The sequence below is a fragment of the Aethina tumida genome, chromosome 4, assembly GCF_024364675.1.
Source record: "Aethina tumida isolate Nest 87 chromosome 4, icAetTumi1.1, whole genome shotgun sequence".
In the NCBI taxonomy this organism is placed as follows: Eukaryota; Metazoa; Arthropoda; class Insecta; order Coleoptera; family Nitidulidae; genus Aethina; species Aethina tumida.
The window spans coordinates 17,273,734-17,288,250 of record NC_065438.1 but is presented as its reverse complement, the minus strand read 5'-3'; the positions used below and the strand labels follow the sequence as shown (position 1 = coordinate 17,288,250).

Sequence of the window (14,517 nt, the reverse complement as noted above, 5' to 3'; positions counted from 1 at the left end):
TTTTAATACTTCCAATTGGCAATTACGCATCCAAACTTAATTCGGACCGTCCCCCGTAGCTGACACATATCGAAATTAGAACATAATTGGCTGTGAATTGAGCCTAATGCTGCCAATATCGCGATTGTTTCCACGATCGTCCGGAATTGGTTTCGAACGTCCGCCGGTCCGCAACGTGTAGCCGGCCACGGCGCGCAATCGAATCGCGAACACCGCGACCCGTCCCCGGTCCTGGGAACGGCCGTCCGCCGACAAATCACGCGCACAACATGTCAATTGTGGCGCACCAATGTTGGCCGCACTGTCGGAAAATTCAAGTTTTAAACAGGTGTTTTTCGAACGGAATGAGGTAGCACGCACGGAGGGGGAGAACGTCGGAACAGCAGCGTTCGTTCTCACGTACAGCGGTAGCCGTGAAGGGTTTTAAGTCACGAAGTGTGCAGTTTACGGTTTGTTTACGAACGGCGAGCAACGCACACACGCTCCGCTGTATTAATCGGGGGGCGCCGGGGCACCGCAACGCGTCCACGACTCACATCTCGGCGGCCGTGTTTCGCGTTACGTTCACCGATTTCGGGGCCGGCATGTGGTGCCGCCGTGTTATGTGAATAGTGCGCGGCCTCAAGTTCACGTACGCTGAAGATGCCGCACCAGTACGGGCTGCCGGGCATTGCACACGCACAGTCGCCGCCGACGCCGCCGCCGCAACATGGGGCCATGTATCCCCGTTTCTCCGGGGCCGTCGTGCCAGGTGGCTACCGCGGCGAGGACCGTCGTCTGACCCGCGAGGCCATGGAACGTTACCTGAGGGAGCGATCGGACATGGTCATAGTTATATTGCACGCTAAGGTCGCCCAGAAGTCCTACGGCAACGAGAAAAGGTTCTTCTGTCCGCCCCCCTGTATATACTTGTTCGGGGACGGCTGGAGGCTGCGCCAGGAACAGATGCTCAGGGAGGGTGAGTCGGAACAGGCGTCCCAGCTTTGTGCTTTCATTGGTATTGGCAACTCGGACCAGGACATGCAGCAGTTGGACTTGAACAATGGTAAACAGTACTGTGCAGCGAAGACTTTGTACATATCAGACTCTGACAAACGCAAACATTTCATGTTGTCTGTTAAAATGTTTTATGGTTCAGGACACGACATTGGTGTGTTTCACAGCAAAAGAATTAAAGTTATATCTAAGCCATCGAAGAAAAAGCAGAGTTTAAAAAATGCAGACTTGTGTATAGCTAGTGGTACGAAAGTGGCACTGTTCAATAGGTTAAGATCACAGACAGTTTCTACAAGATATTTACACGTGGAGAACGGACATTTTCACGCCAGTTCCACGCAATGGGGTGCCTTCACAATACATCTGTTGGATGACAATGAATCTGAGTCCGAAGAGTTCCAAGTACGAGATGGTTACATACACTATGGCTCAACTGTGAAGCTAGTCTGTTCAGTTACGGGTATGGCGTTACCAAGGCTCATAATCAGAAAGGTTAGTATCTCAGAAAATTATATCAATTTAAGTGTCAAATATCAAGTCTGTTCCAACTATGGATATTAATTAGTGCATGAATATTTGTCTATCGAATTCAATGTTATTCGATGTATACTAACACATTATTTAGTTGGTTTGGATTTGCTTTTTATTATATAAAAGAATGAAAATTAATTTATATATAAATATAAATCATTTGAATTTTATCTAAATATTACTAAAAAATTATTAAATCTAACTGGATTTATTTATCAATTGATTAATGTTATAAATTCTGACAAGTACAATGTTTATCATTTGCACGTAAATAAATAATTTTGTGGTGCGTTGTATTTGACGTAAATCATATGTTGAAATAAATCTGGACGGAGTCTGTGCAGTACAAGACGCATAAATATTTTTGTTATTTGTTTAATTCACCATTTATGTTATTCTATATTTACTTTGTCAATTTTATTAAAAAAATGTATATCTAAATGTTAACCTTTTATATAATATAATAATTTTATGTCCACAATTCAAAACTTATGAAATATAATATTTCATATGTTTTGAACTATTTAACTAATTTTTCATATTTTTCATATAATACAGTGCATTTTTGAAGACTATCATATATTATACAGAATGTGCCTAACTTATTCATTAGAACTTTATATAGAATGGAGAAATGTATTGATTTGAAATTTTTATAACAATTATAACACCCTATATATTTTTGAATTTTTAATTTCTACATGTAAATGCAAATAAAATAGTTATACCATGTTCTAAACCTAAACCCAATAGTTTTTAAGTTATTAATTTTTTATAAAAATTTTGACAAGATGATGGTCTAACTAAAATGGCTATAAATCCACAAATTTTGATGCTGGAAAATTCATTTTTGGCATACACGTTAATCAAAGACCATCCTATAAGGAGCCATTATTGTTATTTTCAAATTTTTTACAGTGTGTTTGCTATTTAGTTTCTATTTTGTGCATTTAAAACATTAATAATTCTAAATAAAAATTCGTGTGTTTTAACAAAATTAAATTGAATATTAAAAAACTTTCTATTGGTAAATCATTCCTTATACATAAAAGTTATTTTATAGAAAGTTGTGATATTTTAAAGTTAAACATTAAAAACTAATTTACTTTTTCCTAATATTATATTAAGTTTTTAAGGGGACAAAGAAGAATAACAATAAAATCCATAATATATATTATAAATATTATATTTATATATATTTTAATAATTTATTTACAATCTCTCATTCAGTTGGTTAATGTGATGCATATAATATTTACATAAACACATAAATAATACCTATATAAATTTACTCATATCTTAACATGTGTAAAAATATTATATAGTCACGTAAATATATGCTTAATAGATCTATAACTACCAATATATCTCTCAAACAAAAATAGCATCAATAGAAAACGAAGATATTATCAAAAATGTAATGTATTGATGTCAGATACAAGTTATTTATGATTTAAGATGTTCTGTATTAAATGTAAATAACGAACACCCTGTATAAAATTTGGGAGTAGTAATAATGGCTTATTATGGAATGGTCTTTGGTTAACGTGTATGCCAAAAATGAACTTTCCAGCGTTAAAATTGGTGGCTTTACAGACATTTTAGTTATACCATCAATCTGTCAAAATTTTTTGAAATAAATTAACTCAAAAACTATTGGATTTAGGTATAGGACATGTTAGTGCCATTTAATTTACAATTGCATGTAGAATTTAAAAATCCAAAAATATACAGGGTGTTTCATGGAAAATAACACAATTGATGTAACATCCGGCGAAAACGGAAGTGAAATTTTGTTCAAAATAAATTAGAAAAGTAGTTCAAGTTAAGTTGTAATGGCTATAAAAATTTTAAACTGATATCTTTTTTTCTTTCTCCATAAATTTCTCACAAATAACTCCACTATTTTTATTAATATTTTAATATTTTAGGTTTACGTTGTATAAGCAAATTTTTCTATTGATTTTCATTTTTTTTTTTTTATTATTAACTTTGATCCCAAAAAGCACCTTTGAATATTTTACTAATTATCCAATTTATATATTTAATTTAGGTGGACAAACAGCAGGCCCTCCTCGAGGCGGACGATCCGGTCTCGCAGCTGCACAAGTGCGCGTTCTACATGAAGGACACCGAACGCATGTACCTCTGCCTGTCCCAAGAGCGCATCATCCAGTTCCAGGCCACGCCCTGCCCCAAGGAGCCGAACAAGGAGATGATAAACGACGGCGCCTGCTGGACCATCATCTCCACCGACAAGGCCGAGTACCAGTTCTACGAGGGCATGGGCCCGGTCCGTTCGCCGGTCACCCCCGTCCCTATCGTGCACAGCCTGCACCTGAACGGGGGCGGCGACGTGGCCATGCTGGAGTTGACCGGCGACAACTTCTCGCCGTCGCTGCAGGTGTGGTTCGGCGACGTGGAGGCCGAAACCATGTACCGCTGTCAGGAGAGCATGCTGTGCGTGGTGCCGGACATCTCGCAGTTCAGGGGCGAGTGGCTGTGGATCAGACAGCCGACGCAGGTGCCCGTCTCGCTGGTGCGCAACGACGGCATCATTTACGCGACGGGGCTGACGTTCACGTACACCCCGGAGCCGGGGCCGAGGCCGCACTGCGCACCGGCCGACGAGATTATGCGGCAGGGACAGCGCAGCGCTGCCGTTGCGCAGGCGCAGTCGCAGGCGGCCATGGCGGCCGCGGAGGCGGCGTGGAACTCGCACGGTATGCACTAGCTTTGAGGGTGCGGCGGCTTTTGACTTTTCGACGGCGGTCTGGCCTAAAAAATGTTTCTTTGCCGTGGCAAATTGTCTCGAACTTGCTGCTACATGCAGGTTTTGCCTTTTGAAACAAATAAGGGTAATGAACATTGAATTTCAAAGTTTAATGACGGTTTAGACATAGAAAAATAAGAATAAAAATATTGTAAATTTATATATTTCCAGTAATAAATAATTTAACATACTCAGAAAAAAAGTAAAAGTAAATTGACATTAAAAACTTGGGTGGTAATTACTTGAAAATTGTTTCTGCATTGATTGGCCTCATTTTTATTAAAGACATAATTATTATATTATGAAATAATGCAAAGAAACATTTATAAAGTCAAGTCAAAAGTGGCCCATTTATTTATAAACATATCCTTCAATTGTTTTTTCCTATTTTTCCTTAAATTTTGGTTCGAAATTATACTCTCTAGATAGTCATAAAGATGTGGATGATTTTTTTAATTAAACAATTATTGAATCTCAATGTCTTGAAATTTTCTTCTCGTATTACTATTTATTGTGATATATTTTAATTGTACTGTTAAGAGATTTTATATATAACAAGTGTAAATACCCAATATAAGTCCTATAAAAATAAAAACCAAAGTTATGTAAGCTTATTTGACTTTTAATATGGATTTGTCATTTGTATAGTTTTATATATTAATTTAATTCGGATTAAGTGAATGCGAACAATTTTAGACAACGAATTTAATGAATATACCATTAATTTTTGTATATAAAGTAAGTACGTTCTGTAAAAATAATGTAAATGATTAATAATTTTGTAGAAATACAATTATTTAAATATAAATCGGCATTTTATTAACTTTCCCTCGCACATTTCATTTATGGTGAGTATTAAATTACCTTTTGCAGGCAATATAATCAAATAAACGGAGTTTTCTCTTTGTGTAAAATTTTAACTGTCCTACAATTAGGTCTGAAATAACAAGTTACGAGGAAGTACGAATTTTTCTCACAGATTTAAGTAGTTCCCACGAATAAATAAAAATTATATCCGACTAAACCACGGTATTTATACATGAATGTGGGAATTTTAACTTAACAATAGCATTATTTTTAATAATTGCTTTCCTACTGTATATTAATTAGGTGATCCCATTCTCATGATTAAGATGGAAGGCAGATCTTGTGGGTTCCTGTGCTTATTTTTCCTGGGAACGAACGGGGTTTTGTCGATTCAAAGGTGTCGTTTTGTTGTTGTGTACGGAATGTAGAACAACTGATAAACCTGATTTAATTACGTTAATTCGACACATGTAAAAAATGCTGGAAACATGTGAGAAACATCAACAACTATAAGAACTACAGTCTTAAAGTAGTTCATGCGATAAAAAAAATAAAGTAACTATTAGGTACTGGAAAAAGTAAGTTTATGGTACATAATTTGTTTAAATAATTTTTTATATCATATAATATTTTAACTTGTTCATATTAAAATGTACATATTATTTAGAAGCTTTTTATGTGCTTTTTCTAACAATGCTACAATGCTATTTATTTTTCTCCTTCATTGTATTTAAAACATTTTTTGGATTCAAGACGTACAAATTTTCTTTATGAGTTCAAAGATCAACAGAAGCAAGTCAAAAAGCATTGTCACAAGATGCTTTAAGTGGTGAAGTCTTGTGTTTTTGGTTTTGTCGGTTTAAACGTGACAATGAATGCTTTGAACATGAAGATGAAGTCCACTTAAAATGTCCACCAAAGAAAAAATTAAGCAATATCTTCTTGCGACAAGTTTAGAAACAGGCCAGTCATTAAACTGTCATGAATCAACCATTAGAAAGAGGTTCATGTTGAGTTTCAAAAAAAAAGGAGAAATGGAATCCACATAAATTATGTGAGGATAACAAAATCAGGTGTTTACCAATTCTCTGCACGCAACGCAAATGAGCCTTTTGATGAGTATATTGTTACATGCGACGAAAATTGAGTTGATTTCAACACTTCGTGTCTGTCTGGACAATGGATTGAAGCTGACATGTAGTATTTTATGTATGTCTTCACAAAAGACCAAGAACTGTTTAAGTTCATAAAAGTATTACTCAAAGTCAGGCTTTTTTAGTCAATAGACTGCTTCTTCATGACAACACAGGACCACATGTCCCATTACAGACTAGAAGTAAGCTTCAAAATGTTAAAGGGATACTTCTATCTCATGCACCAGACAGAGTAATTCACCTAACATATTCATGAGAAATTTATGAAAAACGAAAAAAATTATTGGTTTGAAATTTGTATAACAATTATAACTTGTCTTGAACTATTCTAATTTATTTTGAACGGTTTCCTCAGAAGTGACATCGACTTTGTTATATTCATTGGTACACCCTGTATATTTATGGACTTTTAAATTCTGCATGTAATTGCAAATAAAATGGCTATACCATGTCCTATATCTAGACCCAATAATTTCTGAGTTATTAATTTTTTTTCAAAAATTTTGACAGATTGATGGTCTAACTAAAACGTCTGTAAAGCCAACAATTTTGATGCTGGAAAGTTCATTTTTGGTATATACGTTAAACATGGTCTATTCTATAATGAACTATTATTAATACTTCCAAATTTTATACAAGGTGATCGTTATTTGCGTTTAATTTTGTGGATATTAAAACATGAATAATTTTGTTATTTTCACTGGAACACTATGTATGTTTTAGCAAAATTAAATTGAATATTAAAAAACCTTTCGATTGGTATATGTATTTTCTATACACAATATGATTATAAATAGAGATTTTACTAAAAATGTAATATAATATTGTTGGATATAAAACGAAGGACATTCATGGAACACCCTATATATTTTGTGATTTTTAAAGATTACATTTAATTACCAATGAAATGATTATACATGTATTATATCTAAACCCAATAGTTTTTCAATTTTTATTTTTTTTTCCAAAAATTTTGAGATTGATGGTCTAACTAAAACGTGTGAAAATCCAACAATTTTGTTACTGGGGAGTTCATTTTTGCCATAAACGTTAATCAAAAATGACCCATTAATAGAACTCCCAAATTTTATATAGGGTGTTCGTTATTTACGTTTAATTTTGTGCATCTTAAAACATCAGTAACTTTGTTATTTTCAATGGAACACCATGTATGTTTTAGCATAATCAAATTGAATATTAAAATACTTTTCAATTAGTAAAGGTATTCCCTGTACATAAAATAAATATTAACAGTTTGTAATAATGGTGATTAATATGTTGATTAAAATTTATTTTAAAGACAAACATTAAAAACTAATTTACTTTTTCCAGTTATCTAATATTATATTAATGTTTTAAGGGGACAAAGGAAAATAACAATAAAATCCAAAAAATATATTATAAATATTATATTTTAATAACTTATTTACAATCTCTCATTCAGTTGGTAAATGTGATGTATATAATATTTACATAAAAACATAAATAATACCTATATAAATATACTCATACCTTAACACTTGTAAAAATATTATAAAGTCACGTATATATACGCGTAATAGATCTATAATTTCCGGTGTATCTCTCAAACAAAAATAATATCAATAGAAAATATTTAACAACTCGTATATGCATAAACTTGGATCAATCATATTAAATTCAGATTCAAACGGTTGATTAAAAAAACCTCTACAATACAACGTAGTTCTATACAAAAAAATATGTCTACACTCCGTTCCTATCACTTTATCCTTATACTCCTCTGTTTATTCATGTTCGTCAGCATCAAAGATATGTAAGAGGTCAGAAGATCGTCCATTTTATAACCCAGCGAAGTTTCGCACAGGAGCTTCGAGCCCCGCACCAAATTCCCGATGGTCATGTGGAAATACGTGTTGCCCGACGACCAATTCGATATCCTGGTGAAGGGGTGTGTGACTAAGATTTCCTGCAACCGAAACAAACGATCAATCCCACGTGCCCCGGCGATTAATTAGTTAAAGCGCCGCGGCGTTAATTATTTGTTCATTAAAATAATAAAATCATAATGGAGGATAAACTAATGAATGAGCTTGTGATAACAACAACAACAGGAAACAAATTTATTCGTGAGAAAATCCTGGCGCATTGTTACATAAGATATTTGCAAGCAAATAAAGCCTTTTCTCAAGTACGGCTCTCAGATTGTAATTGAGCATTGTAAAAAATAAACAACTGTTGCTGTGTTGTTTAGATCTTTTTTATTTTATACGGTGAGCCGTTTGTCTTTTATGAGTTATAAACGGAAATCCGTGGCACAAATTCCTAAACAAAGAGAATTAGTTATTCAATGAAATTTCCCAGGGAAAAAGCAACTAATTTTCATTTTATGCTTTCCTTTGGCACGTTGATGGATCGACTTAAGTCGGAAACACTGCTGAATTTGTTGTTTTCGATTTAATTACACAATAATTTTATTGTCTGCTCCGAGTGAATTAATCACCGAAGGTGGATAATTAAGTCAATGATTATTTATAACCCATCATAAGTGTAATGAATGTAATTTGCATAAGTTATGAAGCAGTGGTTCGTTAACAACGGTATTTTTCTCATTAAATACTAATTATTGCGTTTTTATTAATGCTGAACTTTGAACTGACGTTGCAAGACGAAATTGCGCAACCATTGGACAAATTTGGACTGTCCATGTGGACAAAACAATGAGTTCACCTTCTATTTTCGACGAAAATTATTAGGTTCATTGTCGAAATTGGTTGGTGAATTATAAAATCGTATAAAAGAAGTAAAATAATTACATCCGGTTTGGGGGGAACACAAAACAAAGGTTAAATGTGTGGGAAAATCTGGCTAATTTACGTAGATATTTGATACCGTTTTTATCTAAAATTGCTTCGGTGTGGGAATGGTGATTTCTTAATTATCCTGCGTGTTATCACATTAATGAAGTTGCACAATTATGCAATTAGAGAAGTATACAATTAAAAATTAGTTTTATAAAATTTAATCTGTTGTTTTATAATAATAAAATGTGAATAATTTAATAAAAATATATAGTGTTAAGGAAACTTCAAAACAAAGGTTACTGGTGAGAAAATTACATTAATTTATGTAAATGGTCGATGCATTTCTATTTTTAATACCATTGTGGGAGAAAAGGTTATTTATTAATTATGATATCATCAGTCCAAAGTCACTTAAAAACACACAGTTGCGTTAAATTTATAATAAATAAATAAATAAAAATCCACTTTAATTTATGGTGGATGCGCCAACCTCAACAAATCTTACCTTTGACTGAGGATGAATTAGACTAACTCCATGTTTATTAATAGCTATCAGAAGCATTTCGGGGTAATTGGGATCAGTGGTTTGTTTCACTTCGAAGAAGGCAGACCCAAACGTTGGCCAACGATAAACAACCTTCAAAAATGTGATTTTGGCATCCTCCGGACTCATACCAGCATCTTGATTGTAGGCAGCCACAATGCTGCGTTTCCAATCGTTGGCGCTTTGAATTTTTATCAAATCTGCAGGTATCATTTCCCTCAACATTTGTCTGAAGAAGAACCAGAAGTGTTAGATAGATATCAAGAGTTTGGAGTAGAAAATGTCTTACGGTATTGCCTGAAGCTCCTGTTTGCTCTCCCCAAACCTGACCCTGTAAACCAAGGCGGCCAATTTGGAGGCCTCCTCTTTGGAACACTTGTGGTACCCTCTTATTAGCTTGGGAAGCTCTTGGTGGAAGTGGAATATCAAGTCTGCGTTCCTATCTTTGCCGGGGACTGTATTTGTCCACAGTTTCTTCATGAAGAACACTTGGTAGGAGAACTGAGGAGTTATGCCGTCCCTTGTGGGTCTCGCCTTTCTAATCCAGTCCGTTAGGTGACGCACGAAGTCGAAGAAGAAGTCACCTTCAGGTACCGAAATAACCTAGCAACAAATTTTATAATAAACTACTCAAATGGTGTTGTTTTAGTGCAACTTACTTTGTCTGCAATCTTAACAAACAAACTAAAACCTTCACTAGACCTTAGGCTCAGTCTCTGACTAATATTCTGACAGAAGTCTTTGGCCCTTGTGCTCGAGTCGACTTCGAAAGCTTCGTCGGTGTCATCCGGGAAGTATACCTTGTGGAATATCTGCGTGGTCTTGTGCTGTATGGCTTCGACCTCCACCTGGTGTGGAGGGTACTTCCTCTGACCGTTGCGCAACGTCTTTTGCAACCTCTGCAACGAATCCTGGGAAATCGGGTGTCTTCTACTTCTCAGGAACGTCGTCAGCTCCTTGAGGAGGCTTTGTGAGCACGTGAAGAGACCCGTGGCCAACCACATGAGTTCCCACCCCCTTTCTTCCGACAGGCGGTTTCTGTTGTCGGTGAGTTGCTTCATGATTTGACAGTAAATCTCATCCCTAAAAAATACTGGTTTAGCACTTGTTGTGAACGGATACGACAGATGTTACCTCAGGATCTCGTGTTTCAGGGGCCCGTCGAAGATGTGATCGGTGTACTCGTTGCCCAGCCTGGGCCTCTTGGAGGGCAGATCCCCCATGTACTTCAGGATGGCACTGAAGGCGAAGCAGGCCTCCTCAGCGAGCTCCTCCTTCATCTGCAGCTTCTTGAGCAGCGGCTGTTTGATGGGGTCGCGCGAGTGTCGCCACAGGTCGTCGACGCTCCTGCGACCCGACGAGAGGGTCAGTGCTTTGGACATGGTGCGTTTCACTGGCGGTCGGAAATGGTCGATCGCGTATTCGGCGAGGGTGTAGGGTCGGTCTCTGGTCTCGGTGCCATTTACGTACTGCTGGCTCAGGCGCCTGCCGTGTTCTGCTCCTGCAAAAAGGGTACATTGAAATGGTGGATCCTCCACTTAAGGTATTTATTGGCAATAAACAAAAGAATGGTGCTTTTTATTAAAGGTTGATTTAGGGGGCACTTACTGAGTTTTATTTTGGACACAAAGCGTCTGGTGTTCTGCGGTTTTGCTTCATAATAACGAAAATGTTTTGTTTTCGAAACACACGCCATTACTCCTTGCACCACATCGAAGTGCTTTATCAATATGAAACACTTTTTACAGTTACCACCAAGCTCTATTTACCATAATATTAATTTTCAATAAAAATATATATTAATTACCTGCCGAGTGTGAAAATGCACGATAGTTCTTTGCGTGATGATATGGTTAATAATCATGTGGTATCACCGAAATTATTATAATATTGGCTGTAAAAAACTTACTTACAATTTCCTGCTACGATGCAAAATACTGCTTTCACGTGGAAAAAGTGCTTCCTGCTCATTAATTGTTAATTACACTCTTCGAATATTTATTCGTTCATTGATTAACTTTTACTGTTTTAATAGTACCTCAAAATATATCTCTCACCTTTTAATAGACATTTTAAAACAACCAATATAAAAATGCTGCACCTTAACAGTTACAAAAGGATTGGCTTACCACGATATGGGATTGTGAAGTAGCCGAACATTTTACAAAACTATTAACAATTAATGTCGATAATAGCAAACAAAAATGATCGTTCCACACACGAGAGTCATTTAAATTTGATTTAAACAAATGCACAATTCAAATCGTCCGTTACCAGTTACGAGATCGAGGCAAATCAGCCGCAATTTTCTTGTCACAACATAAAGAACCGACCTTGCCGAAGAACCTGGGTGTTATTTAGTTAGAAAGTAACAGTTGTGGTTCAGCATTGCTCGAAAATCAAATGGTAACATGCGATCACACTAAATTAAAGCACCGTACTTTGTGGGGAATTAAGAAAAAATAAGCTTTCAGCTGGCCAATCTCCCACAGCATTCCTTAAACGAAGAAGATGAGAGAATTTAATGTCAAAGGTAAGATCTTTATGTTCGGATTGTGTCAGTTTAATGTCGTCTTTGGCCTAGGAATTTACTTTCACTTTTCAGTACCGTTTGCAACACTTATTATCCGGCTTAGAAATTTTAAATCCATACACAGTTAATAAAAAATGGATTATTAAGACCTTGATATAAATTATAAAATAACTGCTTGAAAAAACAAATTTGTAATAAATTATTCCATTAATTGGTACGCCTTGTGTCTTGTTAATTAATTTATAAAAATAAAGTGGTAAAGTACGCACCTTCTACGGAGAATAATTGAAGGATATCAGCTGGAGGTTTCGACATACAAGGCAAAACGTAGACGGTCTCAGCAGGGAAGTCGCCCTTTTCAGTCGTCCTTTCGCAACGCCCCACACACCAGCCAGAATTCAAAACAGTTTCACCGGTACTATCCTCTTCTAAAATTATCAGATCCCCTTTGAGGAACGTGAGGAAACTGGATCCCTCTCCCGGTGCCTTGTAGTCCTGCAGTGCTATTACGAATTTCGACCTCTTCTTCAGTCCCTCCAAGAAGTAGACGACCAAATCTCGAATGTCCTCAGCGTTGGGACTTTGGAAGGTGAACTCTTCACCTCTCACCGTGCTCAAGCTGAAGGTCTGCGTGAAAACTTTGTTGGTTTTTTGACTTGAAACTGTGGTGATCTCCGGGAATGACAGCTCTAGCAGTACTTGTTCCTGGTCATCAACAACGTAGACGCCGGTCCAGTTTACAGCTATAATGACATCGTTTTTGGGCAGATTAGGCCCAGAATTCCTGTACGCCTCGTAAAAACGCGAAAACAACAACGGCCATTTGAACTTGGCATAACTCACAACGTCCTCCTTCACCCTCAACGTCGAAATCTTCTCCTTGACGTAGTAGCTCTTCTTGAAGGCTTGGACGACCAAAGCGGCCCACCTGTCCACAGCTTTATCCACACCGGTCAAACAGTAATCCGGGATGTAGTTGGGCAAAAGCGTCAACAGTCGCTCCACGTTCATGTCGGTGTTGTACTCGATGAAGTACTGTTGCGCAGCTATCATGGCCAGGTCCTCCTCTTTATCGCACCGGTACTCTCCGAACTTCACGCCTCGCACGACCTGCTGATAGATCAAATTGGTGGCAACCTGATCTTCGGTTGGCTCGTGCCAGGGAGCGAATATCTCCTTCCTGAAGAACAACCTCCAGGGCGCGTTCCTTTCCTGCGCCCCCTGCTCTTTGGCGTACTGTTCGCATTGGGATATCGCGTCCATGACGTGGTCGCCGCCGCTGCCCAGCGACGACACCTTGTCGAACAACGCTATGTACAAGGAAAATCCGAACTGGTCCTTCAGACCGATTTTGTCCGACAGTTGGTTGCACAATTCTCTGGCGGTGGTCGCCGAATCCGCCAGCAACGTCTTGGTGTTGCCGTCCATGAACGTTATGGGGAGCATAATGGGCTTCTTGGATTTCGTAGCTTGAAGCTCCAACCAACTGGGCGGTTGATTTCTGGTGCCGTTGTTGAAGGTCCTCTTCAAACGGTCTTCGCAGTACGGTGCGTAACCTGGAGGGCCCTCCCTGATGAATGCCCTCAAGTAGCTGACGAATCTTTCGGAAGGTGCGAAACAGCCAACGCACAAGGACAGCAGAATCCAGCCTCTTGCGTGGGAAGACTTGGACGGATTGTTGGTGAGTTGTTTGCAGATTTGACAGTAGATTTCATCCCGCAGTTCGGCCCTTAAAATACCGTGTCCAATGATGAAGTGTAACTTCTCCAAATTGGACGTAGGTCGTGACTCCAACCAAGACTGATAACTGTCAGCTGTGTACTCTTCGTCCTGCAGTTTTCGACGTACGTCTTCTCCCAATTTGTTTTTACGTTTTAGTGTCAAAGAAACCAATTTGTTTCTGATCGACCTGGGTTTTTGTTTTAAGAATGACTCGGGGTCTAAACCCATCATTTGTGCTTCTTGGAACTCCTTGCTTCTAATAAAATTCCTTCCTAGAGTTGCTGTCACTTTGGACATGACGGAGGTGTTATCTCTATCCATTGTGTGGTATCTTGGTTCTGGAAGGTCTCCAGTGAATCGAAGAATTGTTATCCAAAGAGCTTGTGCGGCCTAAAAGCAACAATAAGTGAGTAAGTTGCTCATTATTATCCTTCAATCAACTTACCAATTGATCTCCTTGAGTTTGTAGTGGTAATAAAGGATGTTTCAAAGCTTTCCTCGAGTACTGATGTCCAACATTGCCTTGGAAATAGGTGGCGGCGAATTTCTGGAACTTGAACTCACTCAGATCCTCATCGTCTTCCGACATTGTCTGCATTGGACTAATTATTTCATGTTCTGATGGTTGAGACGGCAAATCGTTGAAAACTGATGTTTCACGACCTAAATGGCAA

General features: G+C 37.5%; 2 protein-coding genes across 3 annotated transcripts in view; one reads left to right on the top strand and one right to left on the bottom strand.

Annotated features, from left to right (window-relative positions):
- Positions 1–4,914, top strand: LOC109604110 (suppressor of hairless protein). Its single transcript, XM_020020638.2, has 2 exons — positions 1–1,488; positions 3,581–4,914. The coding sequence occupies exons 1-2, from the start codon at positions 643–645 to the stop codon at positions 4,259–4,261; spliced, it is 1,527 nt and encodes a 508-aa protein (XP_019876197.2). The 5' UTR covers positions 1–642; the 3' UTR covers positions 4,262–4,914.
- A 2,741-nt stretch (positions 4,915–7,655) lies between these two features.
- Positions 7,656–14,517, bottom strand: part of LOC109604114 (myosin-VIIa) — a 35,232-nt gene continuing 28,370 nt past the window's right edge. The window contains exons 7-13 of one of the 2 annotated variants that reach the window (XM_049966926.1): positions 14,289–14,506; positions 12,391–14,233; positions 10,723–11,089; positions 10,248–10,671; positions 9,878–10,191; positions 9,550–9,817; positions 7,656–8,209 (exon numbers count right to left, since the gene is read on the bottom strand). In XM_049966926.1, coding sequence (XP_049822883.1) covers positions 8,003–8,209; positions 9,550–9,817; positions 9,878–10,191; positions 10,248–10,671; positions 10,723–11,089; positions 12,391–14,233; positions 14,289–14,506 — 3,641 coding nt within the window. In that variant the 3' untranslated portion in view covers positions 7,656–8,002. The remainder of the gene's footprint in view (positions 8,210–9,549; positions 9,818–9,877; positions 10,192–10,247; positions 10,672–10,722; positions 11,090–12,390; positions 14,234–14,288; positions 14,507–14,517) is intronic. The other variant, XM_049966927.1, reaches the window with a different exon arrangement.